This window comes from Vipera ursinii (genome assembly GCF_947247035.1).
Source record: "Vipera ursinii genome assembly, chromosome: 3".
In the NCBI taxonomy this organism is placed as follows: domain Eukaryota; kingdom Metazoa; phylum Chordata; class Lepidosauria; order Squamata; family Viperidae; genus Vipera; species Vipera ursinii.
Window position 1 is genome coordinate 47,972,220 of NC_139516.1, and position 26,508 is coordinate 47,998,727.

At 37.9% G+C, this 26,508-nt stretch overlaps 2 protein-coding genes across 2 annotated transcripts in view; both read right to left on the reverse strand.

Moving 5' to 3' along the window:
• Nucleotides 1-10,731, reverse strand: part of PPARD (peroxisome proliferator activated receptor delta) — a 49,992-nt gene extending 39,261 nt beyond the window's left edge. The window contains exon 1 of the mRNA XM_083359287.1: nucleotides 10,613-10,731. The gene's annotated coding sequence lies outside the window, so the exon portion shown is untranslated. The remainder of the gene's footprint in view (nucleotides 1-10,612) is intronic.
• A 4,065-nt stretch (nucleotides 10,732-14,796) lies between these two features.
• The window catches only part of DEF6 (DEF6 guanine nucleotide exchange factor), a gene marked incomplete at its 5' end in the record, with an annotated part of 51,595 nt that continues 39,883 nt past the window's right edge, over nucleotides 14,797-26,508 (reverse strand). The window contains 6 exons of the mRNA XM_083358590.1: nucleotides 14,797-15,990; nucleotides 16,432-16,522; nucleotides 20,744-20,942; nucleotides 22,006-22,172; nucleotides 24,197-24,495; nucleotides 25,193-25,301. Coding sequence (XP_083214716.1) covers nucleotides 15,764-15,990; nucleotides 16,432-16,522; nucleotides 20,744-20,942; nucleotides 22,006-22,172; nucleotides 24,197-24,495; nucleotides 25,193-25,301 — 1,092 coding nt within the window. The 3' untranslated portion in view covers nucleotides 14,797-15,763. The remainder of the gene's footprint in view (nucleotides 15,991-16,431; nucleotides 16,523-20,743; nucleotides 20,943-22,005; nucleotides 22,173-24,196; nucleotides 24,496-25,192; nucleotides 25,302-26,508) is intronic.

A 26,508-nucleotide genomic window follows, 5' to 3' on the forward strand; every position in this document is an offset into this window, starting at 1 on the left:
ATAGATTTGTACCTGGTTGACCAACCGTACCCAATGTGTAGTCCTTAATCTACATAACCATGCAGTGGGGTACTTAGGCCCAGTACTCTTCAATACCTTTAGAAATGATTTAGAAAAGGGGATAGAAGGGGAACTCATCAAATTTGCAGATGATACCAAGCTGGCAGGAATAGCCAAAGTTCTAGAAGATAGGTTTAAGATACAAAAGGATCTCAACAGACTTGAACACTGGGCCCTGATACTAACAAAACAAAATTCAATGGGGAAAAAGGTAAGGTTCTACATTTAGGCAAAAAAAGCACCAAATGGATCAGATGTCTCCAACCTTTCTCGGTTGGCGGACCGGAGGGAAAGGGAGGGGGAAGCATTTTACGCACATGCACGGACATACAAACAGGACCCCTGTGGTAGATGGTACCTGGCTCAATACCAATAACTCTAAGAAGAATCTTGGAGTCCTAGTGGACAAGCAGTGTGCTGCAGCTGCCAAAAAAGCCAACCCACTCCTAGGCTGCATTAAGGACAGAGTCAAGATTATGTGAAGTGTTAAATACCATTTTATAAAGCCTGGGTAAGGCTATACTTGGAATACTGCATTCAGTTTGGGTACCATAATTTTAAAAAACGATGTTGAAACTCTAGAAGGAGTTCAGAGAAAAGCAACAAAATGATTAGTGGACTGGAGGCTAAAGCATATGAAGAACGGTTTTGGAAACTGGACATGTCTAGTTTAATGAAAAGAAGGATCAGGGGTGACAAGATAGAAGTCTTCCAATATCTAAAGAGCTGTCACAGAGAAGAGGTAGTTAACCTATTCTTCAAAGCAACCAAAAGCAGAACAAGAAGCAATGGATGGAAACTAACCAAGGAGAGAACCAACCTAGAACTAAGGAGAAATTTCTTGACAATTAGAACAGTTAACTGGTGGAACAGCTTGCCTCCAGAATTTGTGAGTGCTCCAACCCTGGAGGTTTTTAAGAAGAGACTGGACAACCATTTATCTGAAATGGTATAGGGCAGGGGTCGGCAACCTCGGCTCTTTTATGACTCGTGGACTTCAACTCCCAGAATTCCTGAGCCAGCATAGCTGGCTCAGGAATTCTGGGAGTTGAAGTCCACGAGTCATAAAAGAGCCGAGGTTGCCGACCCCTGGTATAGGGCTTTCTGCTTGAGCAGGGGGGGAGGGGGAGGGTTGGACTAGGAGTCTTCCAAGGTCTCTTCCAACTTTGTTATTCTATTAAATCAAGCTATATTTGCTTTCCTTCTATGTGTAAATACCAGCTTTGTATTCTTGCAGATGTAACTTATTTAAAAGAAACTATGCTCTTGAGAGGGATTTCTATACTATTACTAAGCATGTAGAAAAAAGCAAGCATAACTAGCTTAGCAATCTTTATAGCCGTAGAAAAGCCCTTTTATATTTACTCTTTCCTATAATTATTAAGGGTATTAGATCCCTGCCTTCTTTGTATAGGTGATCTTATTTCAAGATCTTTAAAAAGGTGTATTTTAATATGGTATTCCAAGAATTAAATTTACAAAGCAATCTTAAAGATATATAATTTATACTGAACAAAACAAAGTTTACTCTAACAAGATTATGCAGAATTGCAGCTCCAATTGTAATATCCTATACTGTATATATTTATTAAAAATGATTTTGTGTTTAAATGGGCTTTCTCTCAGGTAAATACAGCCTGAATGATCCCTACCCCAATCCACAGTATCCTCTCTCTGCATATCAATACTGCAGCCACTACTATAGTAACATTTCATTAAGTACATTTTTAAATAAGCCCTAATGGTTTAACACATATTAAGTCATAAGTCAATAATTATAACCATGATTAATTAACATTGAGTTCCTATTTTATAAGAAAAACAAATTACCTTACACATTACCTCAATATGGAACCCTGTTTAACCTACTTGTGGCACATCATTAGTTACTAATTTTATAACAAATTGATAATAATATTTGCTACAAAAATAGAACAGTTTGAATATTTTACATCATTCTGTAACAGTAGTAGAATAATGAAATAATTATTTATAGGAAGTAAATTGTTTTTTTTTATTCCACACAACACCCTCCCCCAAAACTAGGGTTAAAACAAAGAAGCAACATATTACAGAGAAGCTTTCAACTTCTCTCAAGATTATATACCATAGTTTCAACCTCCCATATTTACCCCGCCTTTAAATAAAGCACCTTCAGTTACAAATATATATAACAAGTTTTAAATTAAGGTAAATTACACATTGACTAAATAAAAATTAAGCAAATCTATTATTTCCTTGCTTATCAGAGAAAATTAGCTACTAATCTATTCTGAAAAAGTATGACTATATCCCAGAGCTACAAATGTGTGATAGCCAGGGGTTTCCATTGTGCTGAACATTAGGATTGCACAAAGATCTGGATTTGGTGGACAAAATTACTCAGGATAGTATGTACGGTAAGTACTATGTAATATTATCAGAACATTTTAAAACCAAATGTGCGTATTAGCAGTGGAGGGCAGCCAGCCAAGCCCAGAAAAAAATACAGCTTCTGTAAGATGTTCATGCTAGAAATGATATCAGGGCCATACATGCTGCAAATCACATTTTGTGTTCTGAATGAAGATCACTGCACATCTCTACAGTACTTAATATTCAGCACTTTTTCACATGGATCTTTCAAGTTAATCTTACTTAAAAACAACAACATACTAGCTACTAGCCAATAAATGGGCTACAGTATAATACATTAATCATCTTTACAAGTATCTGTCCAGATTTGCACTTTAGAATGAGGTATGGGATAAAAGTTTAGAGTGGCACATAATCTGAACTTCCAGTGTAACTTGAAACCTGAAAAATCATGATATAATAGGATTGAAAAATGGTGATATTGTACATCACTGGCATCTATAACAGAATATGTGTGTTTGTATGTGTTGTTCTCTTCTCACAAGACCCAGAAGAGCTACAAAAACACATACAAGAGCTGCACAAAGCAGGACACCCATTTGGCTTACAAATAAATCTGAAAAAGAACCAGGTTATATTTAATAAATTCAACAAAGAAAGAATATATATATATATATATATATATATATCTGGAGAAGAACTAGATATAACAGATCACTACATATTTCTTGGCCAACGGATCTCAGTGGAAAGTGATACAATAAAGGAATTTGAACTGTGTGCTAAATGTGGTTGGCAGGCATTCGGCAAGCTAAGCATAATTTTCAAGAACCTCTCCCCATGCCTGAAAAGTTTTAGATCAGTGTGTGCTACCTGCTCTAACATATGTTGGTGAAACATGGATAGATACTAACCTCACAATCAATACAAAAGCTATGACATGCTTGGCATTACAAGACAAGATAGAAAGACCCATACATGGATTAGAGAACAAACAAAAGTATCCGATATCATCAAGAGAGTAAAAGAATTGAAATGGAAATGGGCTGGTCACACAGCAAGAAGAACTAATGGCAGGTGGACCAGGGCAGTCATAGAATGGATCCCACTTGATAAAAAGCATCCATGAAATAGACCTAAAACAAGGTGGATTGACAACATCAGCAAGTACTGAAGGCCCAATTGGCAAAAGAAAGCTCAGGACTATACTGATTGGAAACATGTGGAAGAGGCCTTCATCCTGCAGTGGATAGACAATGGCTAAAATGATGATGGTGGTGATTTTTCTCTCTCTCTCTCTCTCTCTCTCTCACACACACACACACACACACAGAGAGAGAGAGAGAGAGAGAGAGAGAGAGAGAGAGAGAGAGAGAGAACTGTGCTAAAGTCTTAGGCTAACATTAGATTTGCTGTTGTAACAATGATATAATGAACATATATAATTATGTCTCAGTCACCTTATTAGAATACAACCAGAAAATACAGGAAATTTTTAGGCAGTATTAAAAAACAAAAAACAACAAAAACAGCTTCTATAGGCTAAAGTGGCAAATATGTAGTGTGACCTCCCCTTATGCTAGAGCAACAGCAGATAACTGGCTTCCATAAATGTAAATGCAATGGAACCCTAAGTACTATTACTGCTAACACCTGTATGTACTCTACTATTTCATGCCAAAATGACTGCTGTGCAAAAAGTTCTATTAGACCAGTTTGTGCAAGACATTCTTCAGCATTACATACAGTATAGTCACATGTTGTATGAGAGTAATTCACTGGCAGCTTGCTAATAAAACCAAATTTCAATCAAATCACTCTAATCAAAATTCCAAAGATCACAGAATTTGACAGAGATAAAAAACATACTTCTGCTTCAGCAAGGCCACTCTCAAAGGGAAATCAACAAACAAGCTGGATATTCAGGTTGTGGTATTCATGCTGGTATAAAGAAATTTGAAGAATCAGGAGAAGTCAAGGACCAAAAAAAAATACGACTGGAAGGCTAAGGAAACTTTCAAATTCTGATGAGAATTTTCTCAGTTTCTTCTTTGAGAGACTGGAGGAAGTCCAGCAAAGACCTAGGTCAGAATTTGACAGCTTTATTGGGATGCCAAGTTGACCCTTCTACTGTCTGAAAAGGTTCATCAGGAATGGTCTCTGCAGAAAGGTAGCAATCAAGAAACCACTTTTGCAGAAGGGAAACAGGGTGAAAAGGCTTAAGATATGCTAAAGCTCAAAAAGATTGAGACTTTTACACAATACTGTATAATAGAAAAAAATACCAAAAAATACCAATAAGCAATTTGGGGGTGGGGGAGTACATGCATGTTGTATTGCTTCTTTTTAAATAGATGTAAGACAACTGTCCAGATAAGAGCATACCTATTCATCAGGGAGAAAAATGGTCTTAAACTGAAAGGTACAATACAAAAATATATTAGCATCAAGAAAAATGTCAGAAAATTTAAATGTGTTTTTCTAGACATTTTTTCAGCCTTAAAAGTTAAGCAAAATGAAGGTTGTGATGGGGACTAAGACAAAGAAACTATAAAAGAGAAAAAGTAAAAGGTTCCACAGTCAGTAGTTGGTAACATTATTAAGATGGAATGTAAGACAGAGATTAAATAAAGTTTACTAGTTAAAAACAATTATTAGGCTGCACTAAGATATACAAGGGACGTGGTGGCTCAGTGGGTTAGGACGCTGAGCTTGTCGATCAGAAGGTCGGCAGTTTGGTGGGTCGAATCCTGAGTGCCGCGTAACAGAGCACCTGTTACTTGTCCCAGCTTCTGCCAACCTAGCAGTTCGAAAGCACGTAAAAATGCAAGTAGAAAAATAGGGACCACTACGGTGGGAAGGTAACAGCGTTCCGTGTGCCTTTGGCGTCTAGTCATGCCGGCCACATGACCACGGAGACGTCCTTGGACAAGCGCTGGCTCTTCGGCTTTGAAACGGAGATGAGCACCGGCCCCTAGAGTCGGAAACGACTAGCACGCATGTGCGGGGGAACCTTTACCTTTACCTTAAGATATACAAGGGAAAATTTTAAAATAGCCATTCCCTCATTACTTATTTTTTATTAAATAAACCTCTTCACACTCTAAAAAGACTACATCCTTTACTACTAAGGGCTGAAATTATGTATAGATTTAAACAACTTTTGTTCACGAACACTGATATTAAATAAAACTATTTTTTGTTTAATATTGTATATTAATATTGTTTAATATTGTATGTTTGCCATATGTTAAATAAATAAATAAACAAAAGTATCCAATATCCCTTAAGCTAGCCCCAAGTTATAGTTTTTCAGATCAAACTATTACAGTTTTTTCAAATGTAACAGAAACAAATTGGGGCAAAAAAAAATCTACATCAGCATTTGTTCTAATCTCCTAAAGCTTGAGCTCTATACAATTCTTTCAAAGGAGAATAAAAGCTCCCTGATGACAAGCTCTGGAGACATTATTAGGAGTACTTCAGTGATTCCTAAACATTCTTAATTAAATTTTGTCAACAGTTTATCAAAGCAAGGATGGGTAACTTTAATATTTGGAGGTTGTAACTGCAAAGAGAACAGACACATTGCACATATGGGAAGAGGAAAATATTTTAAATGTATGCTTTAAACTGAAGGTTGTTTTGGGGGGGTAAAATGTTATATTTACTTTTTAAAGAATTTGATATGCATTTACATCTAAGCGTAGTATAAGACCTATTTTATTCTACAACAATGGTCTTGTGTGGTACATTGGGCTGAAACAGAAGTACTGACTCAGAGTCACCCAATGAGCTTGCATGGTTGCTATCTACATTCTATAATTGCATAAACCTCTTTATTGTGCAACTGGTTTCCTTTGAACTATGTAATCTAGAAATTAGTAGACAATACTCCTCTTAAGATGCTGACAAAATTCAAGAGAGGGGAAAAAACCTTTATTTTCAGATAATAGTCACTTACTAGACTAGAAAAAATAATGTGGATTAAACTTCAGCCTTGGAACCCGTGGCAAACAAGTTTTACCTGTATTATTAGAATATTTTATTTTGGGCAATTGACAGGACAAATATTTCCAATCTCACTCAAAACCTATTTATATTTTTATATCCTGCATTTAAGATGAACTACATTTTAAATAGGAATCTCAACTTCATCATAGTCCCAATACTTTATTTTGCATGTTATCATGCACAAGATGAGACATTCAGCTTTGCAAACCTTCTGCATATTTATTCCTGTTGATCATTATATGAATACATAAATAAAATGAAGCATAGGGTTTTTAGTCAGAGGAGAGTTCCTGAAATTATCTGTTGCAACTATTACTGGGAGAGAAAATAGAACCCTTTAGCTCTCTCCATTAACTTACTTTTGCTCAACTGATTCCTGCATCTTTTCTATTATGAAAATAGGTGACCTACTTTTGGATATTTGGAGATTCTGCATAATTTTGAGAGAACAGTTTAATAACCTTTGATGACTAGAGTGTTATTTCAAGCACTGAATGCACTCTGAGAAGGCAGAAGATAAAGATGCCCTCAAATTAAGCTCCAATTCTGATGACCAGTTGGGCAAAAAAATATAATTTTCTTAACAGCTCTGTGTCATTGTTTTATTTCATTTGTTATTTTCCAAATCTGGTTTACAGCCCTGATATTCCTTGGTAATCTTTCATTCTAACCAGCCCAACTCTGTTTAGTTTTGAGTCCAGATTCCTACTAAGATCACAAACACACACCATGCACTTTTAGAACTCCATTACTCTTTAGGTTGGCACTTGATTTTTTGTTATCTCTCTTTTCTTTACCACAATGCAAAGGAAACAAAAGATTTCCTTAAACCAAAAAAAAGAAAAAGAAATAGGAAATACTACAATGTCTAGCTAAATGTTTGCTTAGCATATTTCTTCCTGTGAAAATTTTGCTCCAGTACCAGTTTTCTTCAATATACGGTAATAATGCCCTCCAGATGTCCTCATGTGTAAATATTAACATTTAAAGTTTCAGTAAACCAGCAACCATATTTGGAATCTCTGTTTCCACCCCTCCCCCCCATATACATCTTTCCCAGAGGTACCTCATTATTTTTATGTTAGCAACTTTTAATACGGGGAAACTATTTTTCAGATCTAACTTTCAAATATTTCCCACATCATTATTGTATTGCAATGCTATGGAGCAATGCATCTGGAAACATACCTGAGATAATAGCTTTATGTGCCTATCTTCACAGAAGTTAGCCTGCTCTATTCACTGGGACTTGCTCTCATATAAATGTTTATATGAGGACCCAGATTGTTGGGGGCAATTAAGCTGACTTTGTAATAATGACGCTTGGGGTGTGTGTGAAAGCCCTAATAAGCAGGCATATACATAGAATGAAGGCTACTGCTAAGCTTGTAAGCCGCCCTGAGTCTTCGGAGAAGGGCGGGATATAAATGGAATTAAAATAGAAAAATAAATAAAATATATGCAATTTCAGTTTTACCTACTTTAACCACAAACCAATTAGAACAGATATACACAAGAAAAACAACAGCTAAAAAAGCACTCTCGTCTACACAGTAGAACATTTGATGAAAAATCTATCAAACAATTAATTTTGAGTGGACCACAAATTAACGTATGGAAATCAGCAAAAATTAAAGTCTTCAGTAACAATCATATGAACCTGCTTTGTCTTGTCTAAAAACCTATAGTTGCTATTCTTTGTATATAAAACACAAACTTATTATGTTGAGAAAAAAACAAATTATAATACATCTTTTAAATATTCATTAAAAGTGCTGGGATTGTTGAAAATAACAAGATCAATTTCATGTCCATCACTAGAACTGTATTGATTACCTCTATACATACCCAGATAATTCATACAATCCTAGAAGTTCATCAACATTTAGAAACACATGATGTCAAGACATGGCCAAAGTGATCCACTTGCACAACCAAAGAACTTCACAAAACAGCTATGAACAAGCTTAATCACTTTTTTATAATTGTATGTTCTTGACATTAAAAAATTCATAGATACCTTTATCATAATTCTCAACTTAAGAACTGCAACGCATAATATTGGATTAAAATATATTTTTAATAAAATCAAAAATGATTCTTTAGAACTAGTATGAACAGAGATGCACTGTATTAGACTTTACTGTACACTGTGCATTTATCTTCAAAGTTGGGCAAGGAGAAGAAATAACAAAGGGTTTTCAAAGTCAATTCTGTAGCATCATTGAGATATGTGGAATTAAGCAAAAAATACTGTATCAGGCTTAAAACAAAATAAAACATTTCAGTTATCTACAACTGTATTTTCGTATTGTGAAAGCTGCTATGCTTTGGGTTTATAGCTATCTGAATGTCACCAAATAGTTTATTCCAATTTGAGGTAGGACAACCTTTTAAAAAACAAATACTATTCACTTTAGTTATAATTATATATACAATTATACATTTGAAGGTTAGGGCATCCATTTTAAACTGAACGTGTGTTCTCTCTTATGGGATCAGAGGGGAAAAGCAGAAAGGGAAAACCTATGTTTTACCTTTTCATTTCCTACTCTTCCTCCAATCCCAATCATTTCAAAATTTGAGAGTGGATTGTCAAAAACATGCCCTATCTCAAATGAAGTAAAAAAAAAAAAACAACCATACGGGCAGAGGTGGCATCACATCCTTTGCTCTGGACAACATAATGGGAAAGACTGAGCTCGGTAACAATGGAGAAGAGCGATGCTTATTTTTGTTTGCTTGTCCCAGGGGTAGGCAACCTCGGCTCTTTTATGACTCATGGACTTCAACTCCCAGAATTCCTGAGCCAGCACAGCTGGCTCAGGAATTCTGGGAGTTGAAGTCCATGAGTCATAAAAGAGCCGAGGTTGCCTACCCCTGGCTTGTCCTCTTCTCTGGAATTTCAGTAGGGAGGGCTGGGATCATCATCTGCCTGAGAAAGTCAGTTACGGTTGCTTTGAAAAGATACCAGTAAGTTAATTTCTTTATCACGAGCACTGCACTTTGTCTTATCAATGGGAGAGAAGATATATTTATGGTAGGTTCCGCCTCCAGTACCTAAATAACTGCCTGACCTTGCAACCATCCACCTTTCTACCTGAGGCAGCGAAATACCTTGTTCCTGTCTTCCCCTGAGGGGGCACGCAGAGAAACCTAGAGCAGCGTTTCCCAACCTTAGGAACTTGAAGATGCGTGGACTTCAACTCCCAGAATTCCCCAGCCAGCTATGCTGGCTGGGGAATTCTGGGAGTTGAAGTCCACGCATCTTCAAGTTCCTAAGGTTGGAAAACGCTGACCTAGAGGACTCAGGTGCTTGCTTACATTCCCGCCAATACGCCTGCCATGCCTAGATGGCAGAACCCTCTGAAGGGGCAGCGCGGCTGGGTCAACCGGTGCTCTTTTTTAGGCAACACCGTAGGCCCGAGTCCCGCCCGCTTTACCACCAGGCCAAGAGACGGCGAAAGTCAGCAAAGCAAAGGCAAGTCTATTCTCCCACCCTCCCAAAAAAAAAACCCCAAAGAAACCAGGGATCGCCTGTCTTCTCCGGTCCCCAATCTCAGGGCATCCTTGCCGGCACTTCTATTTACCGCGCCGCTCTGAGAAGCCAGAAACAGGTTCTGCCTTTCCCCTCGATTCCCTTCAGCGCTCGTCCCCGGATCCTGCGCTTAAGCGCGGTCCCCTCTCCGGAGCTCCAGGGCAGGCGGGTGGAAATCGCGGCCGCTCGTGTAGCCCAGCGTTTCCCAACCTTAGGAACTTGAAGATGCGTGGACTTCAACTCCCAGAATTCCCCAGCCAGCTGGGGAATTCTGGGAGTTGAAGTCCACGCATCTTCAAGTTCCTAAGGTTGGGAAACGCTGGTGTAGCCGACTTCACCGGGCAGCGAGCATCAGGCCAGCCACCTCTCAAAAGCTGGAAGGAGGCGGCCGAGGCCACACTCTGGACGCCAAGCCCAAGTGACCGGACCGAAACCTGACCCTGTTCCGCTCAGCAGAGGCTGGACGCGGCCGGCGCCCACAGTCTTGTTCGCGCGAGGTTCTGGGGCCTTCTTAAGCGCCCGCAAACGCCACTCGGCGATCCCTCAGCCGCCCGCCGCGCCGAATGCGAAATCCCGAGCGAGCGCCGCCGCCTTCTCGGCGGCTCTCTTCACGCCGAGTTGGCCCCGGGGAAACCCGTACCTCACCTGCCGGCGGCGAGGCGCCCACACTCCCGACCGGGTCACACGCTCGGCAGAACTTTTGTCATTCACGCCCTCCCCCGTCCCACGGGCCGACAACAGCAGCGGCGGCCTCGCTCCTCCCGACGTCACGCATGCTGAGCCTGACGCTTCCCGCGCACTTCGCTCCCATTGGCTCGCTGGCGGGCCGAGGGCGGCATTAGCATATCGCCACGACGACAGCCCAAGCCTGTTCCCGCCTTCGACGAGGAAGGGTTGCTTATCGCAGCGTTTTCCCAACCTTAGGAACTTGAAGATGCGTGGACTTCAACTCCCAGAATTCCCCAGCCAGCTATGCTGGCTGGGGAATTCTGGGAGTTGAAGTCCACGCATCTTCAAGTTCCTAAGGTTGGGAAACGCTGGCTTATCGCAATCGAGTCAGCTTTGCTTTCCGGGGCTTCTTCTTTCACCAGAGCGGCGTTCTTGAGCCTGTGCGTGGGTGTCAACAGGACTCTCTGAGGGAGGAGAGATTGCTCAGCCAGGGTTAAGAGCGCGTCGCTCGGCTCTTTCCTGAAGCAGAATCGGCTCCGCACGGTTGTCGCTGACAAATGAAGCAGGCAGTCCCCCCAACGAGCCAGCTGTTTTAAAAAGTAGTGCGAAAGGAGTCTCGGAATTTAAGTTGGCACTTCGGGACACCTGCAGCTATTTCCGGGGTGGGGGGGGAGGGAGAGAGAGAGAGAGAGAGAGAGAGAGGCTTTTCATTTTCATTGCAGTAATTTATAACAAGCACCCCCAAATTAAGAGTTCCCTAGATACAGTTGTCTACACAAATTCCGATCACCAGGAATTTGTTAAGATAAAGCCAAACAGATTTAGAATTTCGGAGAGAGAGAAAAAAATCACACCTCTTGTTAGATTTAAGAGATGAACTAATAGCAGCTTGTTCCAGGGACATTTTCAACTGTTATTGATTTTTTCCTCTTGTGCTGTGCAAATACGGGTTCTTAGTTATTTTGAAAACATGATTTTTTTTTTAAATTTAGCCTCCATCACCCTGGTCCTCTGTAGATATTTTACTTGACATTCCCCATGCATTAGCTGCAAGTCCCTGCAGTTTTCTTGACAAGATTTTCAGAAGTGGGTTGCCACTGTCTCCTTCCTATGGCTGAGAGTGATTGGCCCATGCTCGCCTAGCTTAATAAAAGGTCTGGATATTCTTAAATTATTCTAGACTCCAGAATGTAGCTTGGTAACTGGGGTAGTGATTGATAATTGAACCACATATATAAGCCTTCACAAATTAACTTCTCATCATATTTTTCACACATCCACCTGCTGAAATGCTGAAGTAGCAGTAGCTCGTGAGAAAGTTTCTTTATGGAACATTACTTCTTTGAAAAATTCACCTGGTCCTCAGTTATGTTTTCTTTTCTGGTCACAGGCACAAAAGTTTCTTTAAAAATGAGCTGAGTTTTACTTTATGGGAATATTTTTGCTCTTGGTTGCATGTTGTTTTAAACATCTTACTGACCACTTTAAAAACTATACTAATATGCAAGGATGCAGCATTTTTTTCTTAAATAACTAACTACAAACTAGGATATGAAAGAAAATACTGCATACCAATAGGTGTAGGAGGTACACTTGGCTACTACCCAGGTTATATTGACCATAGCACGCATGAGCAGCCTGCATATCAGAATAGAGCTGGAAGGGACCTTGGTTTTCTAGTCCTGCCCCCTGATCAAGCAGGAGACCCTATAGTACCATTTCAGACAAGTGACTGTCCAGTTTCTTCTTAAAAACCTCCAGTGATGAAGCAAATCTGAAAGCAAGCTATTCCACTGGTTAATTGTCCTCACTGTTAGGAACTTTCTCTTTAATTCCAGGTTGCTTCTCTCCTTGATTAGTTTCCATTCATTGTTTCTTGTCTTGCCTTCTGGTGCTTTAGAAAATAAATTGACCCTCAAATACTGGAATACTGCTATCACGTCCCCCCTAATCCTTCTTTTCTCTACACTGGCCATACCCAAATTCTGCAACTGTTCTTGATATGTTTTAGTCTCCAGGTCTTTATTCACCTTAGTTGCTCTTTGCACTTTTTCCAAAGTCCCAACATCTTTTTTGTAATGTGGTGACCAAAACTGGATGCAATATTCCATATGTGGCCTTACTAAGGCTTTATAAAGTGGTACTAATACTTCACAATATCACATCAAACTCTTTTGTGAACCCTAGACTCTTTTACAGCATGGTGTAGTTGTTGCTATATGACTAAACCAAAATTATTTAGATAGTAACAAATATATTACACAATTTCCTGTTTTTAAATATAAAACATATATTTGTATTTTCTAACTCCTGAAATAGATTACATATTAAAATAACCCCCCAAATGTTTACCTTCCCAAACCGAAGAAAATACCTGTCAAATGAAGCACTATCTCCCACTTTGTATCATCATCTCTCCCATTGTACATCACTATTCTACCCACTACAGTCCTTGTTCCCCCCAAACACATTTTGCCTCATCAAAAAGTTAATCACTCCTGGTTTATAGAATTTGATATGGTTGAGGCAGGCCATAAAGAAAGAAACAAAGAATACATAAAAATGCTGCATGACATAAAAGTGAGGTAGGACATAAAAGTGAGGCATAAAATATGCGTGTATTAGTTAGAAGAACAAGGAAATGGAAGATGCCAAACCACAAGTTCAACTGTCGGTCACACTCGTAGGCCAGCACAGAGTTCAGTTACAGCTAACCACATATGTCTCGTTTGTAGCTAACCACAAACATGGTGCCAGAAACTTAGATGCTTAGCAAGACACCTGTGACCTTTGCCAGAGAAAAGGTTGCAAGACATTTAGCTATAATTTAGCATTGCTAAGAAGGGCTAGGGATAAGCTAGAAGGGACCTAGAACTCATGTAACCAATCAGAGCTCATAAGTTACATTTCCGTGTTTTGCTACTTTTGGAGACTATATATGTACTTGCTTTTCCATGAAAAGGTGTTCAGACATTGATATTGCTTTTTGTTCTGAACCTTTTGCACAAAATAAAACAAACTTCTTTTGATTCTGGGGTCTGAATCTCTTGATTCTGCAACATGGTAATCTGTAATTAAGCTTCTATTCCAATAATTTTTTTCTCCACTACATTAATTTATCTATTGAAATTTTGAATAACACTAGCTACATTCACATAACATACTAACTGAAACATGATTTACTAAATTAACCCAACTGTTTAGGTAAATATTCTCTGGATTCACAAAACATTAAGCATGAATTAGCCAATAACATTTTAGCCTAGCCACTGAGAAGCTTAACAAGCAAGTAAAATTTCAGCCACCAAAGCAATATCAGAAACCTTGCAATTGAAAGATGCTATAGGAAAGAGGACAGGCTTATGCCAGGCTCCACGTATTTGTAACATGGAGATATTATACAGAAAGGAAAATTAAGCAGAAGAGACTAAACAGCAAATAGTACACATTTTGAATTATTTGAGAGGGACAAACATAAAAAGAGAGGCCTAAAATGCTGCAAAATCCGATTCACTGTTGTGTGATATACTAGCAGCCATTTCATCATCATCATCATCACAATTATCTGTAATGAGCAGACTCATTTCTCAATCTATTTTATACCAAGTTAAAGTAGGGTTATCCTTGCACTTATAAAGTTCATATGCTGAGGGGAACATTAGATCAGAAATTGTCTTTCCTATAATTTATAGTGTGAAAGATTTTCTCCCTAAAAATGGAAAGTATTTACCATTTCACCTGTAATAGATACTAAGTCTACATTTATGAGGTACAATACTTCCCTTTTCTTCATTTTCTTCTTATATGGGTAATGAACTCCTAGCAAAATCCTAACCAGATCAGACTCTCGTCTTTGTAAAATCAGCCCAAAACAGCTAGCTGCTGCCACCTAATGTGACAATTTCAGAGTAGAATTACTTCTACTTTGAAACAATTTCAGAGTTGATAGATGTATATCAAGTCATCATTACTCATAGGACATACAAAGTATCTGTCCTGATTAAAAACATTTTATAATATTTTCATCATGCTTCAAAACCCTACTTAATAAGAGCAATAAAGGAACAATATAAGGGAGGATACCTTGCTATAAGCAACAGTGGCCTCACCACTTTTTTTAAAAGATACTCTGAAACTTTCTCCATCACATGACAATGGAATAAGATTGTGTTTATTCTGTATTTTACTTTCCAGGTTGATGTGATTTAGTTAAATATGAAGAATCTGAAATTTTAAAAATATGCATGGGAATAGAATTTTATCTTTACACATAGTAACAATGTGATAAGATCTGGCTTTGCATTGCCTGCTGTCTTTCAAAATAATTCTTAGCTGGCACTTAAGATTCATTTTTCTCAATATTAGCTACGGAAACTTAAACAACCACTTATCAAAGAAAACAGTGGCCTCTCCTCTTCAGGCTGGAAAGTCACTTGTTAGGAAGTTTTAATTTGGAACTGCAACTGAAATATTCAGCTTAAAAGTTTATATTGTGCAATACATCAACAGCATAATGAAACCAAACATCAATTTTCTATCTTTGTCACCTTTTCAATTAAATGCTGATTTGTCTCATTAACAGTAGGAACATAACATTTTCAACAATCATTGCATAAACTCTGGTTATTTCCTTTCAAGTTACTAATCACAAGGTTAGTTAAATGACACAGTTAACTAATGACACTGCCAAAAAGACTCAATTTTTATAACACATTTCAATTGTTCAGACAATATATTTTACAATTATTTTTTTCTAGAGAGAATGACAGAATTCTTGGCATATTACACCAGTAATTATTGTGGCCACCAACTGGTAGAACTTTTAATACCATAATATGGTACAGCATTACCAGAACTCTTCTTCATCTGCTGAGACCAAATAGAGTATGCTTTGGGGAAACCATAATCCCATATTTAAATCATACTTTTTCAATATGTATGTGTAGAACTTCAGGGTCAACACTAGCCTACAAATTGATCTGCCAGGATCCTGTGTGGTTTAACTGCAGAGAACATCACAACTCTTCTCTATACAATCTTTACATATGTTCAGTATTTATAGACTATAATAATCATTAAGCTGCCATGACACTTATTTTCTGGTCCCTAAATTTCAATTCAGTGGAATTATTTTTCTTCTGAAGCTAAACAAGGGGCTTCTGAGCCAGGATTATCTTTTGCTGACATCTGCATCTGCTTCTCTGTCTCTCCATTTATGTCTTCTTTGCTCCCATTCTTCACAACATCAGATTTTTTTTTCTCCAGATTTTGTTTCAATTTGACAGATGAATCTCTTTTGGACAGGATTGCAGGATTAAAGCCAGGGAATCCTCCACTAGCCATAGTACGCTTTTCTATAAACCAGAAAAGAAAAGCACACGGGAAATTAATTTTTATTTTCAGAAGTTAAGGGACAAATTACTAGGCATATGCCCATCACTGTTACCACAGGTACACAGAATGCATGTGTTTTAGAAATTATAAACTGCCTCTCTTGAAGCAGAATTTATCAATGGTAGGAAATAATAGCAAAGAACATACAAACAAATGGAATATTCCAGATTGCTGGACACCAACCTGGATATCTGTTCTCTTGTAGAAGAACAAATAATCTTTGAAACAATTGTGGTCATAAATGCTGGAGGAAGATCAAACCCAAACACAATGTCTATTCAAAAAGCACAAGATTATTCCTTGGCAGCCAGATAATTATACATTTGTGTGTGCTTAACTTGCAAGCCTGAAACAAGGCATCTGGCTACAGTTGTATAATTTGCTTCATAGCTGCCTCATACCTCCTGGAGCAATGGGATGCATCAGTCGGTTCATCTGAACATTCCAGTGCTTTACATTGGTGCTGGCTTGCTGGAGCTTCTGCTGGGCTATCTGCAATGGAAGAGGAAAAAAAGAGACTTGGGTGCTATCTCTGTTTAAAATCTGTGTAATTTCTAGGTAATCAAAGTGGTAAACACCTAATGAATTATAAATCAACTGAATGCAGTCATCACACCTACTGAGAAAAAAAGTTATTATATTGAGCAGCAAAAATACAATTAAGCAGAAAACAATACTGTTATCAATGAATTTACTAAGGAGAAAACTACATGCCCACCATCAGGGCAAGCTGCTATATATAAACAGGAAGTAAACCCCACACTACTTACACTGATGATGTTACCTAGTTGGGTAATGAAATGTCTGCAAGTAAGCAAAAGCAACAAGGATTCCACAGTAAAACCCTGAACTATATATACTGCTCAAAAAAATAAAGGGAACACAAGAGAAGACATCCTACTATTAAATACAGTACATTGTGTTGTTTAAGTGTTCCCTTTATTTTTTTTGAGCAGTATATATTCTCTTCTACTGAAAAATGAAAGTGGCCTAGAATGTTACATGAAGACATAATTAATCAATTAAGAGCATTTTCTGTAATCACTTCTGGCTAGCAGGAAAAGGACTGAAAAAGCTGAAATTGTAGGAATTTCTTGAGGCAACATGTTATAAGTGCCAGCATTATATATATATAAAAGACTGCCTCCTTGAAAGGTCATCACAAACTCTGGGATACAATTCTCAGGGTTTTTCAGACAAGATTTTATAAAAAAATTGTATCACAGAATTTCACAGGAGACAAATATTTATCAGCTAATTGTAATCTCTTGTTATTTTACTATTTCTTCTCTAGTTTTTTTTTAAAAAAATATAGAATGTCTATTAAGAAGGGAAACAGAGAAAGAGCAGGACTCCCTTTTTTTGAAATTTGTAGATAGAAAATGCCCCATTAAGGCACAGGGAGAATTGTCCTGAGGGACAATTGGTCATGGCAAAGAGCAAAGAGTTCTGTTTCTTTGTCGCATTTTTTTAACCTTTGAAATATTTTCTTAACAAAGATATTTAAGTAGATATGTACAAAACAATCCAGGCAGAGAACAGCTAGTTTTGAATGGTCCATGAATAGACATGTTTAATCCAGGCACAACTCTGAAACATGCATACTTTAGGAGAAGCATTTCAGAGGGAGGGGGAGAGTGGGAAAAATCCAAGGACACTGGTTGCTAGGATGAAATGAAAAAAGGAGTGTTGGGAAGATTAGGGAAGGGGCAGGGCAGACCATTGGAGCCAAGGACTATTTACTTACAGCAAAAAGTTTGAAGTCTCTTGAATCACCAGACTCTGAAAGGGCTTACAAACAATATGCAATAGGTAACAATACAGTAAACAACAAATTAACATGATCAGTATATAAGAAAAAATCATAGCCAACAATACTCAACAATTTGAGTATTATAAATTCATGATGTCTCTAACATGGAACAGGATTCATCCCAAACTCAGGTACCTTTACCCATTCTTGCTTCAGTTGCCAAATGCATTATAAAAAAACAAGTTTTTTTTAAAGCTTTTGGAATGTTAGAAGTGAGGGCATGTTTCTTATGCTTCTAATGGCGGACATTCCATAGGTTAGGCGTATCTGCAGAGAGGATTCACCTTTTGTCTCCTTTGGTCAAACCTCATGAGGAATGGGATTCTCATCAAGCACCCTCTATGGCTGGGAAATTCTGGCAGTTGAAGTCCCTACATTTTCAAGCTGCCAAGGTTCAGAAATACTACTCTACCTAAATAATTTGGGCAGGCAAATTCTAGTTAGAGCAAGCAATTTTGAAACTGAAACTTTAAAGCTGATCACCAGCCCCTCAAAGTGTAATAAAATCAAAATCAGGAAAATTAAAAGTAGGGTTGTGTTGAGCTCTGATGAGGTTTTTTTTAAAAATCACACAGTGAAGTCAAGATGGCGAGATCAGATGACATACGGTAAGTAACCAGCTGTAGATAGCCAGGGAGACAGCCTTGAAGCAAATACTCAGAAATCATTATGTAAATAAACAGGATGGAAGCATTCTTTAAATTCTGGGAAAGCTGGTAGTATTAAGAAGAGACTCTAAGACTCCTTCCTGATTCACTGAAGATTGAAGGATGCAGAAGTACAACAGACTTGCAAGATTCTATTAGTATAGCCCTGTTTCAATAAAGTATAGTTCTGATCGTCCTGTGGAGTGTGGGTCTCATCTGGGTCTCTCTTGAAGGGCTGACACTAGATCAGATTACGGTACCCATTTTGGATCAGCATTAGGGAAAATCTAATCTTCTGCCTCAATTTGCAGCCACATTTACAGTATCTGTAAGTTATGCTTAGCTACAGTTCTTTAATTCTATGCAGCAGACACTAAGGAAAATGCAAAGAAATCTGAAACTATTCTTGAATGGAATAATGCAATATTTTCAAATGATGGGCACAATTTCCCAGTTTCATGCTTTGTAAGCCCTGAAAAATAAACGTTAGAATTAAAATGACTTTTAAATAATTATTTTCAATTTTAAAGACTAAATGGCCAAACCTGTTTAAGAGGATGCTTTTTTTTTAGATTTTAGATTTCTTGAGATCTTGGCATATTATTATTTTTATTTTTAAAAAAACAGAATAACAGGTTAGTGCATGCCATCTAGTGGCATAATACTGTCAATTCATAGTGAGATTAAAGTAAAATCACCTTCCACGATTAGGGCTCAACTCCTGATGATTAACATGAACACATCCATGCATATTTCTTGGCATAATGGGAGGCAGTTTGACTGTAACCTTTTTCTGGAACATTTGTTTCTGAGTTCTCAGTTTATCCCTTGCCCCTCTCAAAAAAACCCCTGCACTTTAAAGTATTTATTTACACAAATAAATAAAAATATTTGTAGTAATGGTACTTGATACTTGAAAGTACCAAGGAAGTAGTGGATTCCATGAAGTGTAGCTAGAAAAATAGCAGCATTTAGTAGATTTGTAAGCATTGATTCCAATAGTTTCACTAAATCAATTCAATGAATGGTATCAATCTTACTGAATCAATTCAAACTTCTACAACAATACTTTTAAAATGCAGATTTTTCAATATATGAATCAACGATCATTTTGACTGACAACTAAATCAATGTGACAACTATTTAAAAAGTTCGGTTTTGAAATTCCTATCTGTTCATTCAATTACAGTGGAGGTATGCATCTGAGATCATCTTTTCTATAGTGTATTTACTCTCTGCCTGGGGACTCTTTAGCTTAGATTGGATAAATTAATTGACAGTAAATGAATGGTTAAATATAAAAATAATAATAAAATAACATATTTTAAAATAAAATAAAATATTTAAATATTTTTAAAAATACGGTAAATACTATTTATTATATAGAAGAGGAAGTAATCTTGCTTTAAGTATGCCTTTTGGTCCTTTTAATAGTATAATAAAACCAGCAACAGCATTTGTAAGATCACTCAGATTTATACTTTACAAGTGTACAATCTAAGAGTATTTTGATATCGGTGGTAATCTCATTTTTTCAATATTGAGCAAAGTTTTTTTAAATGGAAATGCTAGCTACAGCAATATATAATGACATGGAAGGTCTGCCTTTATTTGTTTGTTTTCTACACGTCCCATCTCACCTAAATGACTCTGGATGGCTTACAGCATGTAATAAAATCACATAAATACATGAATAAAAGCACAAATTAAAAACAGAATTAATACTTCCAAATAGAGGTTAATACTTCCAAATAGAGATAAAGATCAATTTACAAAATTCAAAAGTCTAGGAGGTTAACCAAAGGAATGGGAGTGTCCTTAGGCCACCAGCCACCCCTAAGACTGCACCATACTTTTAGACCCCACATGCTTATTGGCAAAGCTACATCTTAACACTCTTCTGGAAAATCAGAAGAGTTGAGGCTTGCCTCAACGCTGGGAATAACATGTTTCATAGGGCAGGGCTCCCCGTCCCCTGGGTCATGGATCAGTACCGGTCCGTGTCCTGTTAGGAACCAGGCCACACAGCTGGAGATGAGCTATGGGCGAGTGAAACTGTGTGTGTGCGGGATCTAGGTTGCATGCTCCTTCCCCCCCCCCAGTCCGTGGAAAAATTGCCTTCAACGAAAGCGGTCCCTGGTGTCAATAAGGTTGGCGATTGCTGCCATAGGGTATGAAATAGAGGATAACAACCCTTGGCATTAATAAAAACTCTTCAAGAGAGGAAAAAACAGGCACAGCTCCAGTGCTTACCATAACATCTTGGTCCATCCTTTCCCTATTAAATCTGACTTCTTCTAGCTGCAGTTTAGTTTCTTCCAGAAACTTGCTCTTGTTTTCCATCTCTTGCTTGAGAGCCAGTTTTTCATGTTGAGCCTTGATAATATATTCTTCCTGTTCTTCCTTCAATTTCATCAACTGCTTCAGTTTTTCCTCCTCCTCTGCCAGCAATCTTAACAAAATTACACAGGATTTAATTCCTTCTCATTCTGTGAGTGATTTAGCGTCAAAAGTTTGGATTACTCCTATGATTCACAAGCAACCCGTAACACTATGAAAGAAATTAGTAATTCTGCTCTGCAAAAGGAACAGATTGTCTCCTCTCTGGGAACTGTCTTGGTGGAGCAGTGGGCTAATGCCTCCTTAAGTAACACCAGCTGCCTGCAATTAGTGCAGGTTCGCATCCCACCAGGCTCAAGGTTGACTCAGCCTTCCATCCTTCCGAGGTAGGTAAAATGAGGACCCAGATTGTTGGGGGCAATAAGCTGACTTTGTAATAATGCCGCTTGGGAAGGGGCGAAAGCCCTAATAAGCAGGCATATACATAGAATTGAAGGCTATTGCTAAGCACATTGATTTGTGCTTTAAATTGTAAGCCGCCCTGAGTCTTCGGAGAAGGACGGGATATAAATGGGATTAAAAAAACACAACTGTCACTTATGGCATCATGAAGGGAGGGAAAAGGAATTTGCTGAGAATTCTCATTTTAAGGAATTCACCCCTGCTTCTTCTCTCCTCTGGTCTTTTTCTGTATCATCTTGCGCCATTTCTATTCTACTTATTTCAAATGAGCAGCTTCTCTGTGGTGGTAGATACCCATGTTTACACCCTAGCATTTGAGAGATGCCCGTGTTTTAGCACTCCTGATGACCCACCTTTTCATTCAGGCTTTTCCTGTGAAAACTAGCTTACTCTCTTCTTATGTTTTTCTTACATATCTTTTACACTTACTGTTTTTTATTCATTACCATCTCATTTGCTAATATTTCAATGTTTTTCCTTCACTTTAATTATGTATATAACTATACATAATTATCTACTGCCTTTGAGATATTTCAAAGTAGGAATGTTGTAAAAAATAGACTCAGTACAGAAATATTCAGAATTATGTCATTAAAATCATTTGACTTTTCTTATTCGTCTTTCTTAGTAACCCAGTTCCTCCCAGAAGTCACAATATATCAATGCTTTTAGAACTATGCGGGAAAGCAAATCTAGGCATTCAGAAATGCTACCTGGCCTGTTCATATCTCAGAGCCTCTTCATCTTGACGAGCTTTAATCTCCTGCTGCAGGGCATCTTGGAGTCGTTGCTGCATGTCTTCCAGTTCTGCGATGCGCTTGCGCTGACGTTCTGCCTCTGCCTCCTTCAGAACCATCTCTGCTTGCATGGAAGCCCGAGCCTTGCAGGTGGGTAAAGTAAATGCAGTGAGGAGCCAGAATATATCCCTGCTAACAGCAGGGGGCAGTTACTTAAATGAAGCCTTGTCCTCAGCAGTAGCTGGTGAAGTTGGTCGCTGGTAAAGTCTCTGGTTTTATCTGGACATCAACTATTTTATTATTTTCCATATGTAGCCCCCCCATTAACCTTTTAGATTATTAGATTATAACGATGGGTGGAGATGATGAGAAGGCAGATATAAAATATAAACAGGTCATGGTTCCAAATATATCATTTGGTGCAAAACTTATTGAAATGTTATGACTTATAAACCATTTTGATTTTAAAAAGGAATTGTGCTATCAAGTCCATGTTAACTCTTAAAGATTATGTTAGTTACATCTTCCGCAGGAATTGTTTTAGAACTGTTATAAGACAATTAAGTCATTGAAATCAGTAAAAGTGTTCAAACAAACCATTAAAAACAGCAACTGATAAGATCATAAGAACGCTCAGGTGAATAAGTAGGTTTCTAAAACTGAGTGTAAACACTCCACAGTGGGGCACAACTTAAAATCTATTGGAAGTTTATTCTACAAGAGAAGGGCCACCTATACTCGACAGCTGATTCAATATTAGCATTCAGGAGAACCATTAGCAGGATTTCTTCTTACAGTGAAAAGGCCTAAGAAACCTACATGGAAATTAGGGGTTCCTTAATATAATATTTTCACGATCTGTTTAGGCCTAACAAACAACAATACATCCTTGAAAATGATTGAGCAGCAAATCAGCTACTAGCGCACAATGTTCAGTTTTTGGTGCCCAGTAAGACACTCTGCTGAGTCGCAGATTTCTGTTATAGCTGCAACCTCTTTAAAGCCACAAGGCAAACCCATATATTGCCCTTTGCAGTAACTGAATTTGGACTTCTTGTGGCAAAGTTTTCTTTGCCCAAGAGAATCTTTAATAGTAAGACTGTTCAAAGCTGATGGAAGATGCTCTTATTCATTGAGGTTCCTGGAACCTCCAGTGTTAAAGCTGAATCTATATGCCTATTTGTGCAAAACAGGTAAATCACTCAATCCTAGAACAAAGAACCTTAATTAATTGTTAGATTTATAGCACACTTTTCCTCTGGAAGATCAACAGAGCTTATATTGCATTATTTCCTCCGTTTTTTTTGTTTCCCAAACCAGCAATCCTGTGTGGTAGGTTGAATGAGAGCAAGTGACTTCTTAGTCCCACATGTAGACCGCTAGGTTATGCTGGCGTTAAGACTTTTGCATTACCTTTTGTGGCAGACAGAGGTCACTGTTATCCTAAATTGGATGGCATGATTGTTTAGACGAGTCTTCTACAAATTCAACATTCTTTTCTGCTACTGTTCATTTCATACAGAGGCAGAGTACTACCTGACGCACTAAAAATTAGAGCTTTGTCTGCATTAAAAAGGTCAAGAATATGCCACAAATAACAAGAAGTAGAAAGCTCATGGCAGGCCCTAATTTATACTGAACTTATTCATGAAGGCAAGCAGTTTACCTTGTTATTAAGAAGCTTGTTACAACCTGTACAATATAACCCATAAATATTTAGTCTGCTTCCTTAGGCCTACCTACATAAGAAACTGACTGAGGTTGTATATCCTCCTTCAACACATTCTGTGTGGTCATACAACATATTTGCCCATTACTTCCCCCCCCCCCCCCGTTTACTCTTGATCTGTTTAATCTGCCCTTAGCTATTTAGGGATATCATTAAGAAAACCATGTTTAGAGTTATTAGGCAATGAAATGATGATGCTCAACTTTAGTTAAGTGAGGCAAACTTGCATTACTTTCTGCATTTCAAATAGATGGATTCTAACTGAACCAGAAAGTTTACTCTAAACGCCCCAAAAACTTGTTTTACATGAAAAGAAGCCAAGGAGCGGAGCAAACCATTCAAAAATGGCATCAGATTCGAATCATTTCTATTGCACTGATTGATATAGTATCTTTAACAGGCTCTGGCTCTCCCAGGGTCTGCTTTGAGCGTGCACACCTGCTCTGCTTCCTGAAGCTGAATTTCCAACATCTTCTGCATCTCCTCGTGTTGCTGCTGGCGCCGTTGCTCTTCTTCATGGAGTAAAAGTTCTGCTTGCTTCTGAGCCTCTTTGAGCAGCTCCAGTTCCTGCAGCTTGCGCTCCTTTTCTTCCTGCAGCTGCTTCAGGCGTTGCATCTCCTCTTCCTTGGCAGCCTTCTTTCGTTCTCGCTGCTCCCGCTGCTCCCTCCTCTTCTGCTTTAAGTCCTTGTGCAGAGACTTCTTACCTTCTCCTTGGAGACGGATCGCCATCTGGATGGCTGCCGAGGGAACAGAAGCGTCAGTAGGCCCCAACCCTTTGCTCTCTTAGTCAGAGAGACACAAGAAGGAGCCCCTTTTCCCTCAGGATATAAAATCAGTCAATCACAAGTGTTAGATCAGTAGGCTGCAACTTGCCAAAACAAGATTCCAGAGCAGCAAAAGTGCCAGCTGTGAACAGACAAGCTTACACAACTCAGTGTAGTTTGGGAAACATTTCTTTTCTTTTACTTTTAGTTCCATTATTATTTTTATTGTTTTAACTGTTTTCAATAGAATGGATGTAATTTTGTTTAAATGATTTTGCCATTCTACTGTGGAACAGTCTTCCCAAGGAAACTTGTATTTCAAATTGGGGCAACCGCCCTGCCCCCCACTTCATACTTGTTTAATTTGGGGTCTCCACAGGGATCTCTATAAAGATCACCAAAAGAACATGGTTAAAAGAACCTGCATTCAAATCCGAAACTAGTTCCAGCATTGACATTAAATCTAAAGCACAGATGCTTTTTAACCTTTAGTAAGAATACTAGCAATCTGATTTAGTTCAGTCATGCGCTACAAGAAGATGGCCAGTCCATAAAGAAATCTGCATTAAAAAAATGACAGACTTGCTGTTAAACAGTTCAACCTTTTCCTCTCAGATCATCTCAATAGAAACCGTGATGCAGCAATGCAAAGCACTATGAGAATACTCACCCAGGGTCCACTCCTGCCTTTGCTTGGTATCTGAGGCGCTCATTTCATAGGTTCGTGAAGATGTTTTCACACAAAACATGCAACGTTTCCCATCTTTATCAGGCAAAATCTTTGAATCAGAAAAGAAGAGAAATTTAAAAGTTAGCTATAATCTCAAGCGCAACAGTGGAGACTTCATTATTAATAAGCACAAAATCTGTTGCTTCCAACCTAGTTGAAGATGGCCCCCTTTTCCTATGTCATCTCCCAAGTTAGGAGCCACCAGATTCCTATTACAATTTTACAGACAGGCTACATAAATAGCTTTTTTTTAGCTCATTGAGACAACATTAAGCATATTAATATAACCATATTAATCTCCCAATGATTGAAGTGATATTCTTACCTATCACAGGAGTAGAATAATTGGGAAAACCTTACAAAACCTTAGACGTTAAATTCTTCTTTGAATCCTCTTTTTTTTCTAATGGAAAATTTGCCCCTCACTTCTCCACCTTTACATAAATAGAACCGAATCCATATTCAAATCCTAATTCTTCTCAAGCTCTTAATTCTAGCCAGAATATGTGAAAGACATCACAAAGACAATAATAATGCTGATAAGCAAATAATTTATTCAGAACTGAGTTATGCAAAAATGCAAAATAGTTTTAAGAATTTGGGGGTGGGGGATAGCCATATTGGTTTCTTATTGTACACAGTAAGGCAGGTGACCTAGGCAGAAATGTTCAAGAATGGTTTCCTAGAAAATAGGGACTGAAATATTTTTCAATAAGAGCAAAGATGTAACATTTAGAAGTCATTCAAAGAGAAGCATCCCTAATTAACTTGAGCATAAATAAGGGGAGGAAGTGCAACACAATCAGACTTCCAAGATTCTTTTATTATAACCAATCTCAATAAAAGTAGTTTTAACCTTCATGTGAGGTTTGAGGCTGACAGTTATAGCAAAACAATTGAGATCCTTGTGGCACCTCAAAATTAGTGAACTTATAATGGCATCTGTTATTCAATCTATTCAGTTAAGTTGACCTGAACTCCAATCTATAAACTGTATTAAAAGCTTCCTATACTTTTTAGTTACTTTTTGAAATTATTTTGAGATATTTCTTCCATCCTTGAACAGAACTGTACAGTTTTTAGAAGTGCTTTTTTCCTTTATTTTTAAAATAAAATATATCTTTTTCTTCCCATGCGAAACAATTTCTAGGGAAGCTATGTTATTCATGCCTTAGTTACTTCTTATAATTGTAAATGGTATAAAATGCAATAACTAGACTGGTGACCAAGCTAACAGGGCAGGATTGATCACATAA